This window comes from Balaenoptera ricei, chromosome 3 (genome assembly GCF_028023285.1).
Source record: "Balaenoptera ricei isolate mBalRic1 chromosome 3, mBalRic1.hap2, whole genome shotgun sequence".
Lineage (NCBI taxonomy): Eukaryota > Metazoa > Chordata > Mammalia > Artiodactyla > Balaenopteridae > Balaenoptera > Balaenoptera ricei.
In genome coordinates, this window is record NC_082641.1 from 171006380 (window position 1) to 171021571 (window position 15192).

The 15192-nt window shown below is 51.5% G+C and overlaps 1 protein-coding gene across 2 annotated transcripts in view; it reads right to left on the minus strand.

Annotated features, from left to right (window-relative positions):
• The window catches only part of SIN3B (SIN3 transcription regulator family member B), a 37707-nt gene that overhangs the window by 11448 nt on the left and 11067 nt on the right, over positions 1–15192 (minus strand). For both annotated transcript variants that reach the window (XM_059918167.1, XM_059918166.1), the window contains exons 5-9: positions 12952–13095; positions 6452–6574; positions 5292–5381; positions 4716–4834; positions 668–875 (exon numbers count right to left, since the gene is read on the minus strand). In XM_059918167.1, the coding sequence (XP_059774150.1) occupies positions 668–875; positions 4716–4834; positions 5292–5381; positions 6452–6574; positions 12952–13095 (684 nt within the window). The remainder of the gene's footprint in view (positions 1–667; positions 876–4715; positions 4835–5291; positions 5382–6451; positions 6575–12951; positions 13096–15192) is intronic.

The following is a 15192-nucleotide window of genomic DNA, read 5'->3' on the forward strand; positions in this document are numbered from 1 at the left end:
GTACAGTATAAACATAACTTCTATATGCACTGGGAGACCAAAAAATTTGTGTGACTGGCTTTATTGCGATGTTTGCTTTATTGCAGTGCTCTGGAACCAAACCCACAATAGCTCCAAGGCACGCCTGTACTCAACTCTGCTCTCGTCCTGGTAAAGCAGCCGCAGGCAGTATGTAAACAAATGGGCATGTCTGTTTGCCAATAAAACTTTACTTACAAACACAGGCAGTGGGCCGGATTTGGCTCATGGGCCATAGTCTGCTGACTCCCAGACTACATATCCTGGAATCCAGCAGGCACTCTTGAATTCTGGAAATGCAGTAAGCCTGTCTACTAACCCTGAAAAAGTGTTCAGTGGTCAAGCTAAACAGAAACATGCTGAGGGCAGTGAACCTGGAACAGAGTGGGCTCAAGGCAGAAATAAATCTCAGTCTAAATGACGGAGGAACAGGCCAAACCCTATGCTGGCGCCGTGTGCTCTGCGGCTTGCCAGAACCACCAGCAGGGTGAGAAACTGTCATCTCTACCCATGCATTTTGTTTTGGCACATCCCGGCACCATCCACCATTCACTATCGGGGGGATCAACACTTGGTCTTCCATGTGGAACACAGGAGGGGGTAAGGAGCATGCAGCACACAAGCTGACGTGAGCCCCGGGAAGTGCTACCTCCTTGCAGATGGCCGTCCTCCCGCTGCACTTGGGCTGCTGGTAGGTTTTGGGGAGCGCCCGGTAGCTGGATCCGATGCGCTTGCATGAGGCGTAGTCGATTTCCCGGCTTATTCCATCCCCGGATCTGTCACTCATGGGTGGGGCGAAGGACAGCTCTTTCACCCCCAGGAAGGACTTGAACTGTGCAAAGAGTTCTGGAAATTTCCTTCAGAAATAAAGACAAGTCGGAGGGAGGTGGGAGGGACAAATTAGGAGTTTGGGATTAGCAAATACACACTACTATATATAAAATAGATAAACAACAAGGTCCTACTGTATAGCACAGGAAACTATATTTGGTATCTTATAATAACCTATAATAGAACAGAATCTGAGAAAGAATAAACAAATATATATATCTGAATCCCTTTGCTGTACACCAAAAACTAACACAACACTGTAAATCAACTATACTTCAATTTTTTTTTTTAAAAAGTCTAAAAAAAAAAAAGAAATAAAGACAAATGGCAAGTAGCATCCCGAGGGCCTTCTGAGAATGATCTAGAGATGTTAAAACGGCTTCACGTTGATGCCGGCAGTTAAAGATGGTCAGAATCAACATCAGAGAGGAGGGGCGAGAGGCAGGACGAGCATCCAACACGCGTGAAGCTGCCGTGTGTGTGAATCTGCCCTCCAGCCTCTGCCACCAACCAGGCCCCACCACTTGCGGGAGGTCCTTGAACACGCCAGATAAGATGACCTGGCCTGGCGGCAGCTGGGGTCAGCGATGTCCCCTGACTGGAAGAGGCCGGGCATTAGGTCAAGGATCAGCAAACTAGTCAACCTCCCCCACATCTGTCTGTAAATAGTCGGTCACGGCCACTCGCTTAGTATTGCCTGTGGCTGCTTGCGCATAATGCCAGAAGCTGGTTAGCAGTGACCCTTGGCCCTTGATAGATAAAATCTGCCTCCCTGCTCCAGGGCCTTCCTCCCTCACGAGGGAGACCCCCTCCCTAGACAAATTCTCATCACGTAATGGTCGTGCATGTCGACAGGAAGATTTTAACGCAACTGACCCCCAATGTCATCTGCATTAATGTTTAAACGAGTATCAAATCCTACAGAAAGGGTGCAGATATTTTGACAGCTGGTGTGATGATCCTGCCATGACTAAGCCTGGCAGTCTCCCCTCATTAACTATGTGCCCCGAGGCGGCCCGCCTGTAAGGACCCCCGCCAACTCAGATCACAAGGAAAACCCGCAAGCCAACGGAAATGCAGGGAAGGGAGACATCATCAACATCGGTGCGGAGGATGCCTGAGGTTACAGCGGGATAAACCACTCTGAAGGGGAGGCTTACCCCACTCCAGCCCCAACTCCAGCCACGCTGTCACCAGGTGACAGCTCTCTGGGCCACTGCACTCAGCTGCCCGTGGGTGTACAAACCCAGAAAGAAGCTTGCCCATGCAAACACAGGCCTCATGGTGGGGAGGGGGGTGGGCGTGAACGCTAACCCAGCTGGGCATCAGGTCAAGATGCGCGAGCAGAAGCCGCTTCATTTCTCCGCTCTGCTGCACCCTCCCATGGCCCTCTCCCCCGCCTGGAGTCTCTAACTGCTGCTCACATGTCGAAACGGGAATAGCTGACCCTGACCGAGCTCAGAGCACTGGATTCTGAGCTGCGCAGATGTACGTCGATGTGAGCGTGTCCAAATCCACGTAAAAAACCAGCCACGTTTTAGCCGAGACTGTGTGACGCCTGCCACCCTGCTCTGGGTGGTTTTTCAGAGCGTTAACAGGTCTTTAGCAGCCCCAGAAAGTTAATCCAAGTGAAAAGGTCACCCTGATGTGTGTACACTCTTGGGACCACCAAGGAAGCACCTCCTGATGACCCTAACTCGACCTTTGAGTATCCCAGCCCAAGAGCATAATCTCAGCACGGATTACAGGGGGAAACTGGAGATAAACATCCATTGTTGCAGACCCTGCTGAGAAAACCATGGTACATACACTGTGCAGTCGCTAAAAACGGTCGTTCGGGTCTAAGAATTGCCGAGTTTAAAAAAGAAAAAAAGAGAAGACTACAGCCCAGCCTGACAGTGTGATGCCATTTATGTGAAACTCAACAGCCACACTCAGATCCCGAGAGCAGAGGATGAGCGAAGGGTGGGCTTCCAGGCCGCATCCCCCTGAACTCGCCCATCACCACGCAAAGCTCTCTTACGAGAGCTTATCCTGGAGAGAGTGAGAGGTATCCATTCTGGGCCTCAGCTTCCTCAGCTGAAAATGTATTGAGACACATCGAATGTGTTTAAATTCATGAGTTCATGTAACGCCAAAGAAATTGGTCCCCTTTTCAGTTCCTAATTGGCCTGATGAGACAGGAAAGCGACTCATCACCCTGACACTGTAATAAAGGGAGAAATCAAGCATCTACCTTGGGTCACCAAAAGGTGATAAATACTGTTGAGATGCTCTCTTTTGCAACCTGCGGTGAATGAATAAACAAAGGAATAAACCACAGAAAGAACTCAGAGGATACCACTGCCTCCTGACAGACAGGGGGGATGTGGGGGAATGTGAAGGTGCATTCGGCAAAATGCACCCACGCCATGGGGATGCCGATGCAGACACGGTAAGGAATAAACTTGCAAAGGGAACCTAGAGATGAAGAGGGACGTACAAGACGTATTAGAAAACAAAACCCAGACCGCGAGGTGAGACTGAGCCGTGTGTCTGGCGGTGGCCACCTGGGTTGGCTGCGCCGTAATTAGTGTAGGGAGGTGGTCACTCCCAAGGCAAGGGAGGGAGCATGACTCAGATGGCAGGTGGAGGGGCTCCTGCAGGTTGGCAAAGGTCCATTTGTGACCTGGGTGGTGGGCACAAGGGTGTCTGCCTAATAATGATTCACTAAGCCGTTCTTCTGTTACGTGGTTTCCTGGATCTGTGTTTTATTTTACATTAAAAAAAAAAAGTTAAAAAAACTTTTTTAATTAATAGAAAGGGAATCAGGTCGCTGCCCCCAGGGGCCGGCAGCCTCTGGGGCTGTCTTGGGGGCTAAACAGGGCGCCGCACACGTCACGTATAATGCGAACTCCCCGTGTTCGAGATGCTATTTTAAGGGTCTTCAGGCAGAGCCCATTTGAAACTTTCTGAAACCCTGCGCAGGCATATTTATGATCCCCCTTTGACAGAATGGAAACTGAGGCGCAGACGGGCTAGGAACTCGCTGGGCATGAGAGGGCAGGGGAGCGGGAAGCACGCGGGGAGCCAGCGACTGCCCTGCCCACAGCACGGGTGCACGGCCTGCGAGGCGCAGGCACCCCCCAGGACCGCTCCGCCCCTCAGAGGCTGCCGGGCCCCTCGGGGGGCAGCTCTCACAGGGCAGCAGGACGTGCTGGAAGCGGGTAACGGATCTGCTAACAGAGTTTCTCTCGGGGCAGCGGGGATGCTGCGCGGTCATTTCATTCTTCCCAGTAATTTCTGATTCTTAGAATTTTAAAAAGCATAGTGCATCTCCAGGGAATTATGCTGGGTGAAAAAAGCTGATCCTGAATGGTTACACAGTGTGATTCCATTTACATAATACTTTTGCTATATAACTTTAGAGAAGGAACACAGGTTTTAGGGGTTGTCAGGGGCTTGCGGTGTGGGAGGGACGTGGGTATGGGTATCAAAGGCCAACGCAAGGATCTTCGTGGTTCTGAAGCTGCTCGGTACCTGGACAGTGGTGGTGGACACACCAGCCTTCACAGGTGATACAGCTGTACACACACACACACAGGTAAAATGGGAAACCTGAAAAGATGGGTGGCTTGTGTGAATATCAACATACTGGCTATGACACTGACTAGAGATGTTACCCCGGGGGAACGCTCCCCAGGACCTCTCTGTGTTCTTTCTTACAACTGCCGGTGAATCTATAACGATCTCTGTAACAACTTCAACTTAAAGACAAGATCGAAAAAAACACATATACTGTTTTCCAAAAACAATAGCCGAAAGAAGGGTGAAAGGAGTTTACGGAAACAAAACCCAAGCGGGGAACCCCGAGAAGTGTCGCTCACCCTAGAAATGGGCTGACCAGCTGCAGGAGCTCAGAGCCGGACACAAGCTCCTGGTTGAAGAGCGCGATGCAGCGGAGGAAGTTCTCGTAGACCTCCTGGCTCTTCAGCACCCTGCGCACCTGTGGGGAGAGTGAGTCAGGGTGCCCCTACTGGGCCCAACTCCCGCTCCTGAGCACACTTGGTTCTGCTATCACCAGGTGCACACAGAGTCACCAACACAGGCGTGTTCTAAAGGGACTGGCTGTGGTCTGCAGCGGACTGCTCTCCGTGCAGTGATCTTTGGCTCAGACAGCATGTGCCCAGAGCCATCTCCCTGGCTCTGCCCATTGACTCTGGACAGAAGCCCCAGGACCATCCCAGCTTTAGAGATGCCACGCAGCTTCTGAGTGGCAGACACGTGCCCCCAAACTTGGTGTGGGCTCTGAGCTCTGCCTTTCCCACCTGTTTCGCTACCTCCTGCCCGCTGCCCACCACTGGCCGCCTGCCGCCTGCTCCCAACCCTGCCTGCTCAGATCTGAGCTGGGCGAGGCCAGCCTGGACGGGGGAAGGCCCAGAAGTCACGGTCCCACCGCTCACCTTGTCAAAGAAGGAGAACTCCTGCAGAGTCCCGTACTTCCCCACGGTGGCGATGGACAGATCTTTGGTACCACGGAGTTTCATTTTCTTCTGTGGAGAGAAATTCCATGCCATGGATGCTGTGTGCCTCCCACGGGCAGCCCCTGGGTCCATCTTTATTAGAATCATAACATCACCAACACTGAGCTCTCCTGATGGGAACCTCCATCAGGTGCTGGATGAGGTCTGCCCAAGACCCCTGTGGATGAACCTCTCAGGACCACCCACCTCAGCCTCCATGACCTAGTGAAGGGTCACACAACCACTCTGCCCACAATCTGGGATCTAACTTTCAGCAGTCTAGTGCTTTTGATGTCAGGAGGGATTGTCATAGAGTAAGAACAGCCAGGGAAACATGCCCCTAGATACTGTATCAGAAACCTCTTCCCCTGCCTGTTTCGTCCTGTGGGCCGTGATGGTGATGGGAAGGGGACTTGAACTTGCCCACTCTGCTGAGACATCGAGGACACTACAGAACCATCTCCCACATGCCTGAAGAATGATGGGGATGTGTCAAGAGGACACAAGAGCCAGCCCAAAGGGCCCCACTGGCCAGGTCTGGGACGGTTTAGGCAACAAGATAAACAGTGATAGTCACGGATTATAACCCGAGTCTATGATGATATACACAATTAAATAAATGGAGGTGAAAAAAAGCTCTTCCTTACAGTAGAAAGCCAACTAGTAAATGCATAAAGAATGATGGAATTAGAAAATCACCATCACAGGTGATGAGAACAACAGGAGCTGGACCTCAGCGCCTCTCACCCCCTAGCAGGGCACCTTGTGCAGTAACCGACCTGCGCAACTGTACACAGGGGCCCTGCCTGTGAAAGAGCTGTGATGGTGAAAAGGAGCAGACTGAGCAGTACATTCGGTTTCGGCGAGAGGAGGTGACCCGCCTTCTCACACAATCTTGTAAGCCAGGGGGAATAGGTGACCGGACACCTCACAGGTGAGTCGACTTCTCAAGGTCCCACAGCCAGTCAATTTCAAGCTGGACTGGAGCCTGGACTCGGCCTCATGCCCCAGGTCTCTGCATATTGCTCCTCATCTACGGAGAAGGCCAGGCTGCTGGGTGTCCACGCATGCACACATCTATGTGCACAGCTGACAGTTACCTTGGCTGGTGCAGACACGGGACGGAGGAGTGAGGGCCGAGAGCGCTTTTTGCCGTGTTCCAGATTCTTCTCGTGCTCACTCTTTTGGACACTGTTCATTTCGCACGGCCCATTTCCTGTGAACTAAGGACACAAACACAGGAAGTGGTCAGCGTTGGAGAGACACAGCCGGGCCCGTCAGTGCTGGTTCTCAATGTATCCTAGTGCATGGAACCACTTGCAGCTCAGCTCATGGACCCAGCAAGCACTGCCTGCCACGGGCCAGGGGCTCTGTCCCAGTGCGAGGTGACCCTGGCTCTCAAGATGCTCACACTTACTGGAGGAAAGACCCAGCTCACCACAGTCACGCACTGTGAGGCTGGGAGAAGGCTCATGGAAGGCCTCGATGGGCGAGGGTCCTGACAGGTGAGGGAGGGCTCAGTGGGGAGACACTGAAGCTGGGCCTTGGCGTGCGGGGCTCACCCAGCAGACCACTGACAGGGTGTCTGCCTGTGTGTTCGAGTGCACCACAGAAAGGAAAAGAATTTCAGGCTAGAGGACCAGCAACGTGCAAGGCCCTGGCAGCAAGAGGAAGCAGCTGACGGTGCCAGGTCACTGGGGCGGGGGAGGAAGGGTTCCAGCCAAGTTTGTATTCTTTCCTATGAATGAGAAAACGCATCTTGGGGGCAATGTCATCACTTGGTGGGGTGCTCACTGCTAGTCCTCCCAGGCTCTACACCAAGCACTGATAACAGGTCAGGGTGTTGGCAATATTTATGAAGAATGGTTCTGGAAGGATCTATTCGGCATTTGCATCTGTATGAAAGTTAGAGCAGGCAGGGGGAAGGTGAACAGACCATGGCTTTTCTTCAGGGCTGGGCTGGAGAGGCACACTGCAATCACCCCCACTACGTTCACGTTGCCTGCACCCACTCCCACCACGGGGCCTATACGCAGAGACACTACGTGAAGGGTGTGCTGTCAGGCCAAAGCGTGGGCTGGGTGAACAAGTCGTGGTGCATCCAAACCAAACAGAGGCAACTGTCAGCTATGAGTTAGCTCTGTGTCTCTGTGTCCACTGTGTCACTGCTAGGGACAGGCATACCTGATACACTGTTATGACAAACAGAAAAAACCCCTAGGGGCAGAACAAATGGGAGGCCATCTTTTTTAAAAGGATAAACATTTGTTTGCACAGTCAGAGGAGATTTCTGGAAAGATACATAAGACACTTGTAAATACTTAACTCTGAGGAAACTGAGGCTACGAAAAAGGGAAGTTAACTTTTCATACTTGATGCTCTCACTAATGCTTGATTTTTCTCATGCGCATGTACTATTTCTATATTCATAATAATAATAATAAAGACCTATTGTTTAACTACAGGCAAAACCTGTCCCTTAGAGGATTAAGCTTCTTTGGAGGGATTAGTTATCCGAAGACCCAAGGCTACTGCAAGAACCTAAAGTGGAATAATTCTCAACTGGTATTTGCTGTAGATCCCAGAACAGGTGCAAACACCAATTCCTAAAGGAGGGGGACAGGTGACGATATGACGCGCTGAGTAGGACTTGGGGGGGGGGGGTTGGGAGGAAAGGGGGTAACCCACTGCTCGCCCAGCTAAGCTCACCCAGCTGCAAGGCAAGCTCAGTACCACCGATCTTCCCCTAACAGTTCAGGCAGTTCTTTTGTTTCAGTTAAACGTCCCAATGTGCAAATGCCTGAGGCAGAAGACCCCCAAAGACCATTCATATAGGGACTGGCTCGGCTTGCGTTTGTATATAAAATTGTGCTGGCACACAGCCATGCCCATTCGATGATGTACGGGCCTGTGGCTGCTTTCCCGCTACCACGGCAGAGCTGAGTCTTTGCCACAGAGACTGTCTGGTCTGCAAAGCCTAAGATACTTACTGTCTGGCCCTTTATAGAAAAACTTTGCTAAGCTCTGATCTACGTGAAGCAGTCGAGTTTAATTAGGACAATATCAAATTTCACCTTTGGTTTCTTTTTCCTGCAGTTTTAACAGAAATCTAAAAGTTAATGAAAAGATCATTCTATATGACAAATTATGAGCATTTTAGTAATTTTTAAAAGTTGATTAAATCTTTTAAAATGTACAAGACAGTTCTAATTACACAATGTACACTTAAAAAAACACTGCTGAATTGATAACAAATGCCATTTAAAGAAACTCTGTGGGCAGGTGCTTTTCTAAGAGAAATGCTTATTTTTCTAGGGTGGGCTTTGTCAGTGTCGAACTTGGTAAATGCCAAGTCGTGTCCGCCAGGGGGCACTGCGACCACAGCCCTCAGAGGACAAGAGGCTCTACTCAACCCCAACCCTGACCCATCAAGATGATCACTCAGGAACCAAGGCCTGCAAAGAGTTCATGTGAGCTGTGCAGCAGCAAAAGCTGGCCGGGGACAGAGCCAGGCCTTTCTTCCCTGAGGCCATGAGGGTGGGCTGCCCCTGGACCCTGAAGCACTGACAGCAATGGCCCTGGGAAGGCCACCCAGGGACGCCACTGTGCACACATCTCTGCGGGGATGGGGTTCAGGGGAAAAGCTGCCAACGCCAAGGTCAGAGCTGAGATTTGAGGCCAAGATCCGAGAGGATGAGACCCATAAACTATCCACCAACTGTACAAGGGAGCAGCACAGGGCTTTACAGCGGGTGACAGCATGCAGCTTGGGCTCCCAGGGACACACAGGCCCAAGCACCCACAACCTTGGGCTAAGCCAACACAAGAAGGGCATGAAGCAGGAAGGAGATGGTGAGGGCCCTCTGCTCCTCAGCCACGTGGCCCCCGGAGCCAGTTAGGGGGTCTTTGATGAGCAGGAGCAAACAGAGAAGGAAGATGGGAATGACGCTAGGACTGCAAAGGACACTTATTTGGGAACAGGGAGAAAAAAACCAAGTAGGGATTCTGAAGTTCAGAGAGATCCGCGGGGCAGACAATGGACTCAGAGGAGAAGGCTGGACTCAGGGGCCCTGGGGCCGTGAGGAGGCAGCCGGGCTGAGAGGCCCAGTGTAGAGGTGAGCTCCCTGTCCCCGGGGAGTCCAGACAAGGGCTTCCTTCAACCGCTCCCCGCCCCGCCCCCCCGGTGTCCCCCAAGAGCCTCCAGCAGGCCAGGCAGCTGGCTGGTCCTGGAGATGCAGAGGGAGACCCTGGGAGGAGGGGATGAGACGACCAGACGGGATTCTAGGCCTACTTTCCCAGCACAACCGCAGCTGCTCTTTCCGGAACACTTAGCACGAGCCAGGCCCCGCGAGAAGCACTTAAAAGGATAACAGTTCAGTCCCCACCTGAGCAGGAGGGCCGGTCAGTCCCGTGTGAGAGAGAAGGCAACGAGGCCTGGGAGGTGACATGGCCGGCTCAAGCCTGCCTGCAGCACCCAGAGCCCGAGGAGGCCCAGGCTGTGTGCTCACGGGGCTCTGTCCAGGCCCCCGGGACACCCAAGGCTCCGGGCGGGTGGGCAGGACTGGTTACAGCTCCTGGACTTGTTTGTTTTCAGCCCAAAGGATGGGCACAGAGCTTCTCTGACTCTGAGTCAGGAAGTGCTTCTGGGTGGAACCTCCTCTTTGGGATGGTGCTCTGAGTCCCAGAGACGGGAACACGGGGACAAGCCCTGACCCGCACACCGGAAGTCTGCCCAATCGACTAAGAGTCTTGAACAGCATCCAAACTCAGACTGCTATCACCCCCGAGCCCCTTCCTTCAAGACCCACTGCCCCCCAGCCCTGTGCCCCCACTGCATCTTCATTCAAGAAGCAGACCCGGGAGAGGCGGTGGTGACACAGGAAGGTGGGAAGGGTGGACTCCTGTGTGCTCACACCCCAAGTTGTCATCAAGGGCAAAGAGGAAGAATAAAAAGAGGAAAGAGAACACTCAACAACCTAGGAATAGAAGGAGCTTCCTCAACTCGAGGGTGCTTACGGAAAACCCACAGCTCACATCACACTCAGTGGTGCAAGGTGGAAAGCTTTTCCTCTGAGATCAGGAGCAAGATGTGGATGCTGACTCTCGCCACTTCTATTCAGCACGGTACTAGAAGCTCCATCACAGCAATCAGGCCAGAAAAGGAACTAAAAGGCATCCAAATTGGAAAGGAAGAAAGAAAACTGTCTCCATTAGCAAATCCTAAGGAACCCACGAAAATGATCAAAGCTAATAAACTGGATACGGCAAAGTTGCAGGATACAAAATCAACACAAAAAAGCAGTGGTGTTTCTATACATGAGCAATGAATAACCCAAAAATGAAATTAAGAAAACAAGTCCATTTACAACAACAAAAAGAACAAAATATTTGGAAATACTTTTAACCAAGGGGGTGCAAGACTTACACAATGAAAAAAAACTTTGAAACACTGCTGAAAGAAACTAAAGACTTAAATAAATGGAAAAATGCTGTGTATTTGTGGATTAATCTTGTTAGGATGGCAATACTACCCCAAACAGTTGAAAGATTCAATGCAATCATTTTCAAAATCCCAACGGCCTTTGTTGCTGGAGTGGAAAAGCCAATCTTTAAATTCATATGGAATCGCAAGGGGCCCTGACTAGCCAAAACAATCTTGAAAAGAAACAAAGTTTGGGGACTCACACTTCCTGATTTCAAACTTACTACAAAGCTACAGTAATCATGACAGTGTGGTGCTGGCCTAAGGGCAGACATGGAGATCAATGGATTAGAACTGAGTCCAGAAATAAACCCATAAAACTATGGTCAATTGATTTTTGACAAGAGTGCCAAAACCATGCAATGGAAAGAGAACAGTTTCCTCAACAAACTGGATTGCCACGTGTAAAGTGGACCCCTACCTCACCATATACAAACATTAACTCAAAATGGACCACCAACCTGAATACAAGAGCTAACACTATACAAGTATTAAAAGAAAACTTTAGGTAAACCTTCGTGACCTCAGAACTAGCAATGGATTCTGAGATTTGACACTGAAAACATGAGCAACGAAAGAAAAAATAGGTAATTGGACTTGACCAAAATTTAAAACTGATGTGCATCAACACTAACAAGAAAGTGAAAAGACAACCTACAGAATAGAGGAAAATATTTGATAAGGGACTAATGTCAAGAACATATAAAGATCTCTTACAACCCAGCAACAGAGACAAAAAAAGGTGCAAAGTACTTAAACAGACATTTCTCCAAAGAAGATAAACAGATGGCCAATGAGCACATGAAATGCCCAATATCATTAGTCAGCAGGAAAATGCAAATCAAAACCATATTAAGATACTATTTCACAACAACTACAAAGGCTATACGTTTTTTTAAAAAAGGAAAACCTCAAGCATTGGTGATGATGTGGAAAACTGAAACCCTGGTATATTGCTAGTGAGAACGTAAAGTGGTCCAGCTCCCGTGGAGAACAGTTTGGCAGTTCCTCAAAAGTTAAACAGAGTTACCACATGAGTCAGCAACTCCACTCCTAGGCAGAGACGGAAAATAACTGAAAGCAGGTGTTCAAACAAAAACTTGTACATGCGTGTTCACAGCACGATTCACAATGACTGAAAGGTGGCAACAACCCAAGTGCCCACTGATGGGTGAATGGATGAACAAAATGTGGTCCATCCACACAATGGAATTATTATTTAGCCATAGAAGGGATGAAGTTCTGACACATCATGAATGAACCTTAAGATCATGATGCTGAGTGAAAGAAGCCAGACACCAACCAAAGGCCACATGTTGTATGATTCCATCTATATGAAATGTCCGAACAGGTAAATCCATAGAGACAGAAAGCAGATTGGTGGTTGCCAGAATCTAGGGAGGGGGGGATGGGGAGTGACTGCTAACGGGGACGGGTCTCCTTTTGGGGTGATGGGAATGTTCTGAAACTAGAGAGGGGTGACAGCTGCACATTTAAAATATTCTAAATGCTACTGAAATGTACATTTTAAAATGGTGACTTTTACGTTACGTGAATTTTCCTTCAATTTTTTTTTTTTTAAAGCCGTAAGTTCATAGGAAAAAAAAAAAGAAAAAGAGGAAATGGAAAGGGCAGGTCAGCAGGCCTCAGTCCACAGCAAAGGGAGAAAGGCTGACAGTGCAGTCTGCGCCCCCAGCCTCCCCATCCCAGGCCCCTCCTCCGCTATCAGCTCTCTGCACTCCCACCCCGAGTCACTGCCAAGCCTCAGCCCACCCAGTGCCTCCAGGGGGGTAGGCAGCGAGCCTGACCCCTCCCGCACCTCCCCACAAGGACCTGGTGACGGGCAGGTCTCCACGGGAGGACGCTCTGCCTCCCAAACCAGCCCTCACCACCTGGCTGCTGCCTGCCCAGAGAAGCCCTTTTGAGGATCTGCGCCACTCACCGTGGAGGTGGCGCCTGCACTGGGGGCCCGTGGGTGTCTGTGCCGGCTGCGGCTTCTGAGGGAACCCAGTGTGTCTGGGGAGTGGATAAACCTGGCCTGGCCTGGGGGCTGCACTGGCAGGGGGTTCCGGCTGCTGAGAACGTGGCCCCAGACTGGCGTCGGTGCTCTGTACTCACCAGGGACCGCTTGGCTTCGGGCAGGAACTGTCCAAACTCGGAGAGCAGGTCCTCCTGGCCGCGGAAGAGGTTGGCCACCTCGGTGAACACCTCCTCTTCAGACATGCCTCGGAATGGACGGCCCTTCGTGCTCAGCTGCTCCTTCTGCCGATTTTCAGGGAAGGGAAAACGAGTCGTTAGCCAAGGAACCAGGAGGCACCCTAGGCTGTGACATTCAGGCATCCCACTGTGGAGGAGACAGAGGGATGACTCACGAAAGAGAACTGGCTGGCAGAGCCCATGACTGCTGCCACCAGGAGAGGGGGCCCAGCCCGCTGCCCTGCTGACACCTCCGGGTGTCCCCTAACCACTCCCCACCCCCTTCCCCCAACCACTCCCCCCCTCCACCCCCTGCTCTGGAGAACAGCCTTGAGTCTTGACCCTGCTGCACAACGCGGCCTGAACCCCGGCCATGGATGGGGCCTGTGCTGGGAGTGCAGAGGGGATGTGGGAGCAGACGGTCATGGAAGGACCTGACCCCAGCCCTCAAGCACCCTCGAGCAGAGGCTGGGGAAGTGCAAGGTCAGTGGTGAACCCACGGTCCTCCCAAGGTCAAGGGGACTCATTCTGCTGGGCAGGGGACTGAGGAGCTAGCTCTGGGTCTGGAAGGGGCAGAGGGTGAAGAAGGAAGGGAAGGGACTTAGAGCTCAAAGGATCTGTTCCCCCAGAGTCACTAAGACTCTGGAAGGAAGACGGCTTGACCTGGAGCTTAAAGCAACAAGATGAGGACCAGACGGGACCCAGGTCAGCAGGGCAGGAAGCAGCGAACACAACTCAAGTCGGCCATCAGAAGTTAGTCCCTGTCAACTTTACACCCAGGAACGTGACAGAGCACGAGGCGCTGGTGTCGGGCCCTCCCAGAGCGCACAGCAGCAGGGCTTCGACATCCCCCTCCACAGCTGCAAAGGGGGAAGAGACAAGGAACGGGGAGCCCTTTGCACGCCCTCCCCCCTCGGCCCTATGTACCCTGAGGAAAGCTACTTTCCAATCCTGGCACACGGAGCATCCGTTTGCGGGGAGAAAAAACTGCCTCCACCCTCTCCTGACCAAAGTTACCGGGACGCTTGAAGGCCAAAGAAAAAAACAGGCAAAGACCATTCAGCTCAGAGAATAAATACAAATCATCCCTATACAGATGAAACAGTGATCAGACTGAGTGATGTTTGAAGAAATACAAGTTAAAACAGCGTCGCAGCATTTTTGCTCATCAGATTGCATAAGGACTGGTGATTTCTGATGAGGGTGTGGGGACCTGGGCGCTCTCATTACAAGGCGGAAAGGAAGATCGGTGCCACCAGCAGAGGGAAGCCTGGCGCCATCTATGATCATGTGCTGAGCGCACACCCTCCGACCTAGGGACGCACCTCATGGGAATTTTCCTGCAGAGAGAGTCAGTTTTGCTCTAACACCTGTTTTGAACACAAATCCGTTTGGGACACGGACTAAGGAATGATTTGAGCGTGGTATGGATTCTGCATTTGCTGAGGCAGGATTTTGTCCAGGAGCAACATGGGGTGAATGTGGAAAAGTGCACCCGGCTGAGCCAAGCCACCCGGTAATACACGACCCCCGACATACACACACCCCCAACATCGCTCCCTCAGCTGCTAGGAGCCACTCTGCCTGACCCCCCTCTGGGGTGACAACCGGGGGGGACAACCCGTCCCATTTTAGGAAACCTCCTCCTGGTACCTCACAGTGACCCGCAGGCTGCAACCTTTCCACACCCACGTCTACACATGACACTCAGGTCTTTTCCAAGGTCAAGTGCCGGATGTGCTGCAATATTCACACCATGCTTAGCCATTTAATGCGCGTACAACAGCGCTACCGGTTTCTAGTAGATGCCTATCTTTTTTTAATGTGTTGCTGACACAGTTTTTGAGTCTCATGCCCTGACCCCGTTTTCCCATAAGACCTGTGGTTGGTGAGCATTTATTTGCAAAGCACGGTCATTTGGGGGCACGTCAGGGCAGAACTGGCTGTGCTCATCCAGGCACACGACATATGTTCGAAGTCGTGTAAAGGAAACAGCTGCCCATGGCTGACCTGAGGCAAGCACTGTGCTTGCGTCAGTGACCTCGGTGAACCACATTTAACCGGGATCAGCACCACCAGCGCTATAGCCATTTTATGGGTTAGAACCCCGAGGTCCAGGGAGGTGAGGGAAAGGGCTCTGAGGGGGCAGGGGGCACAGCTAAG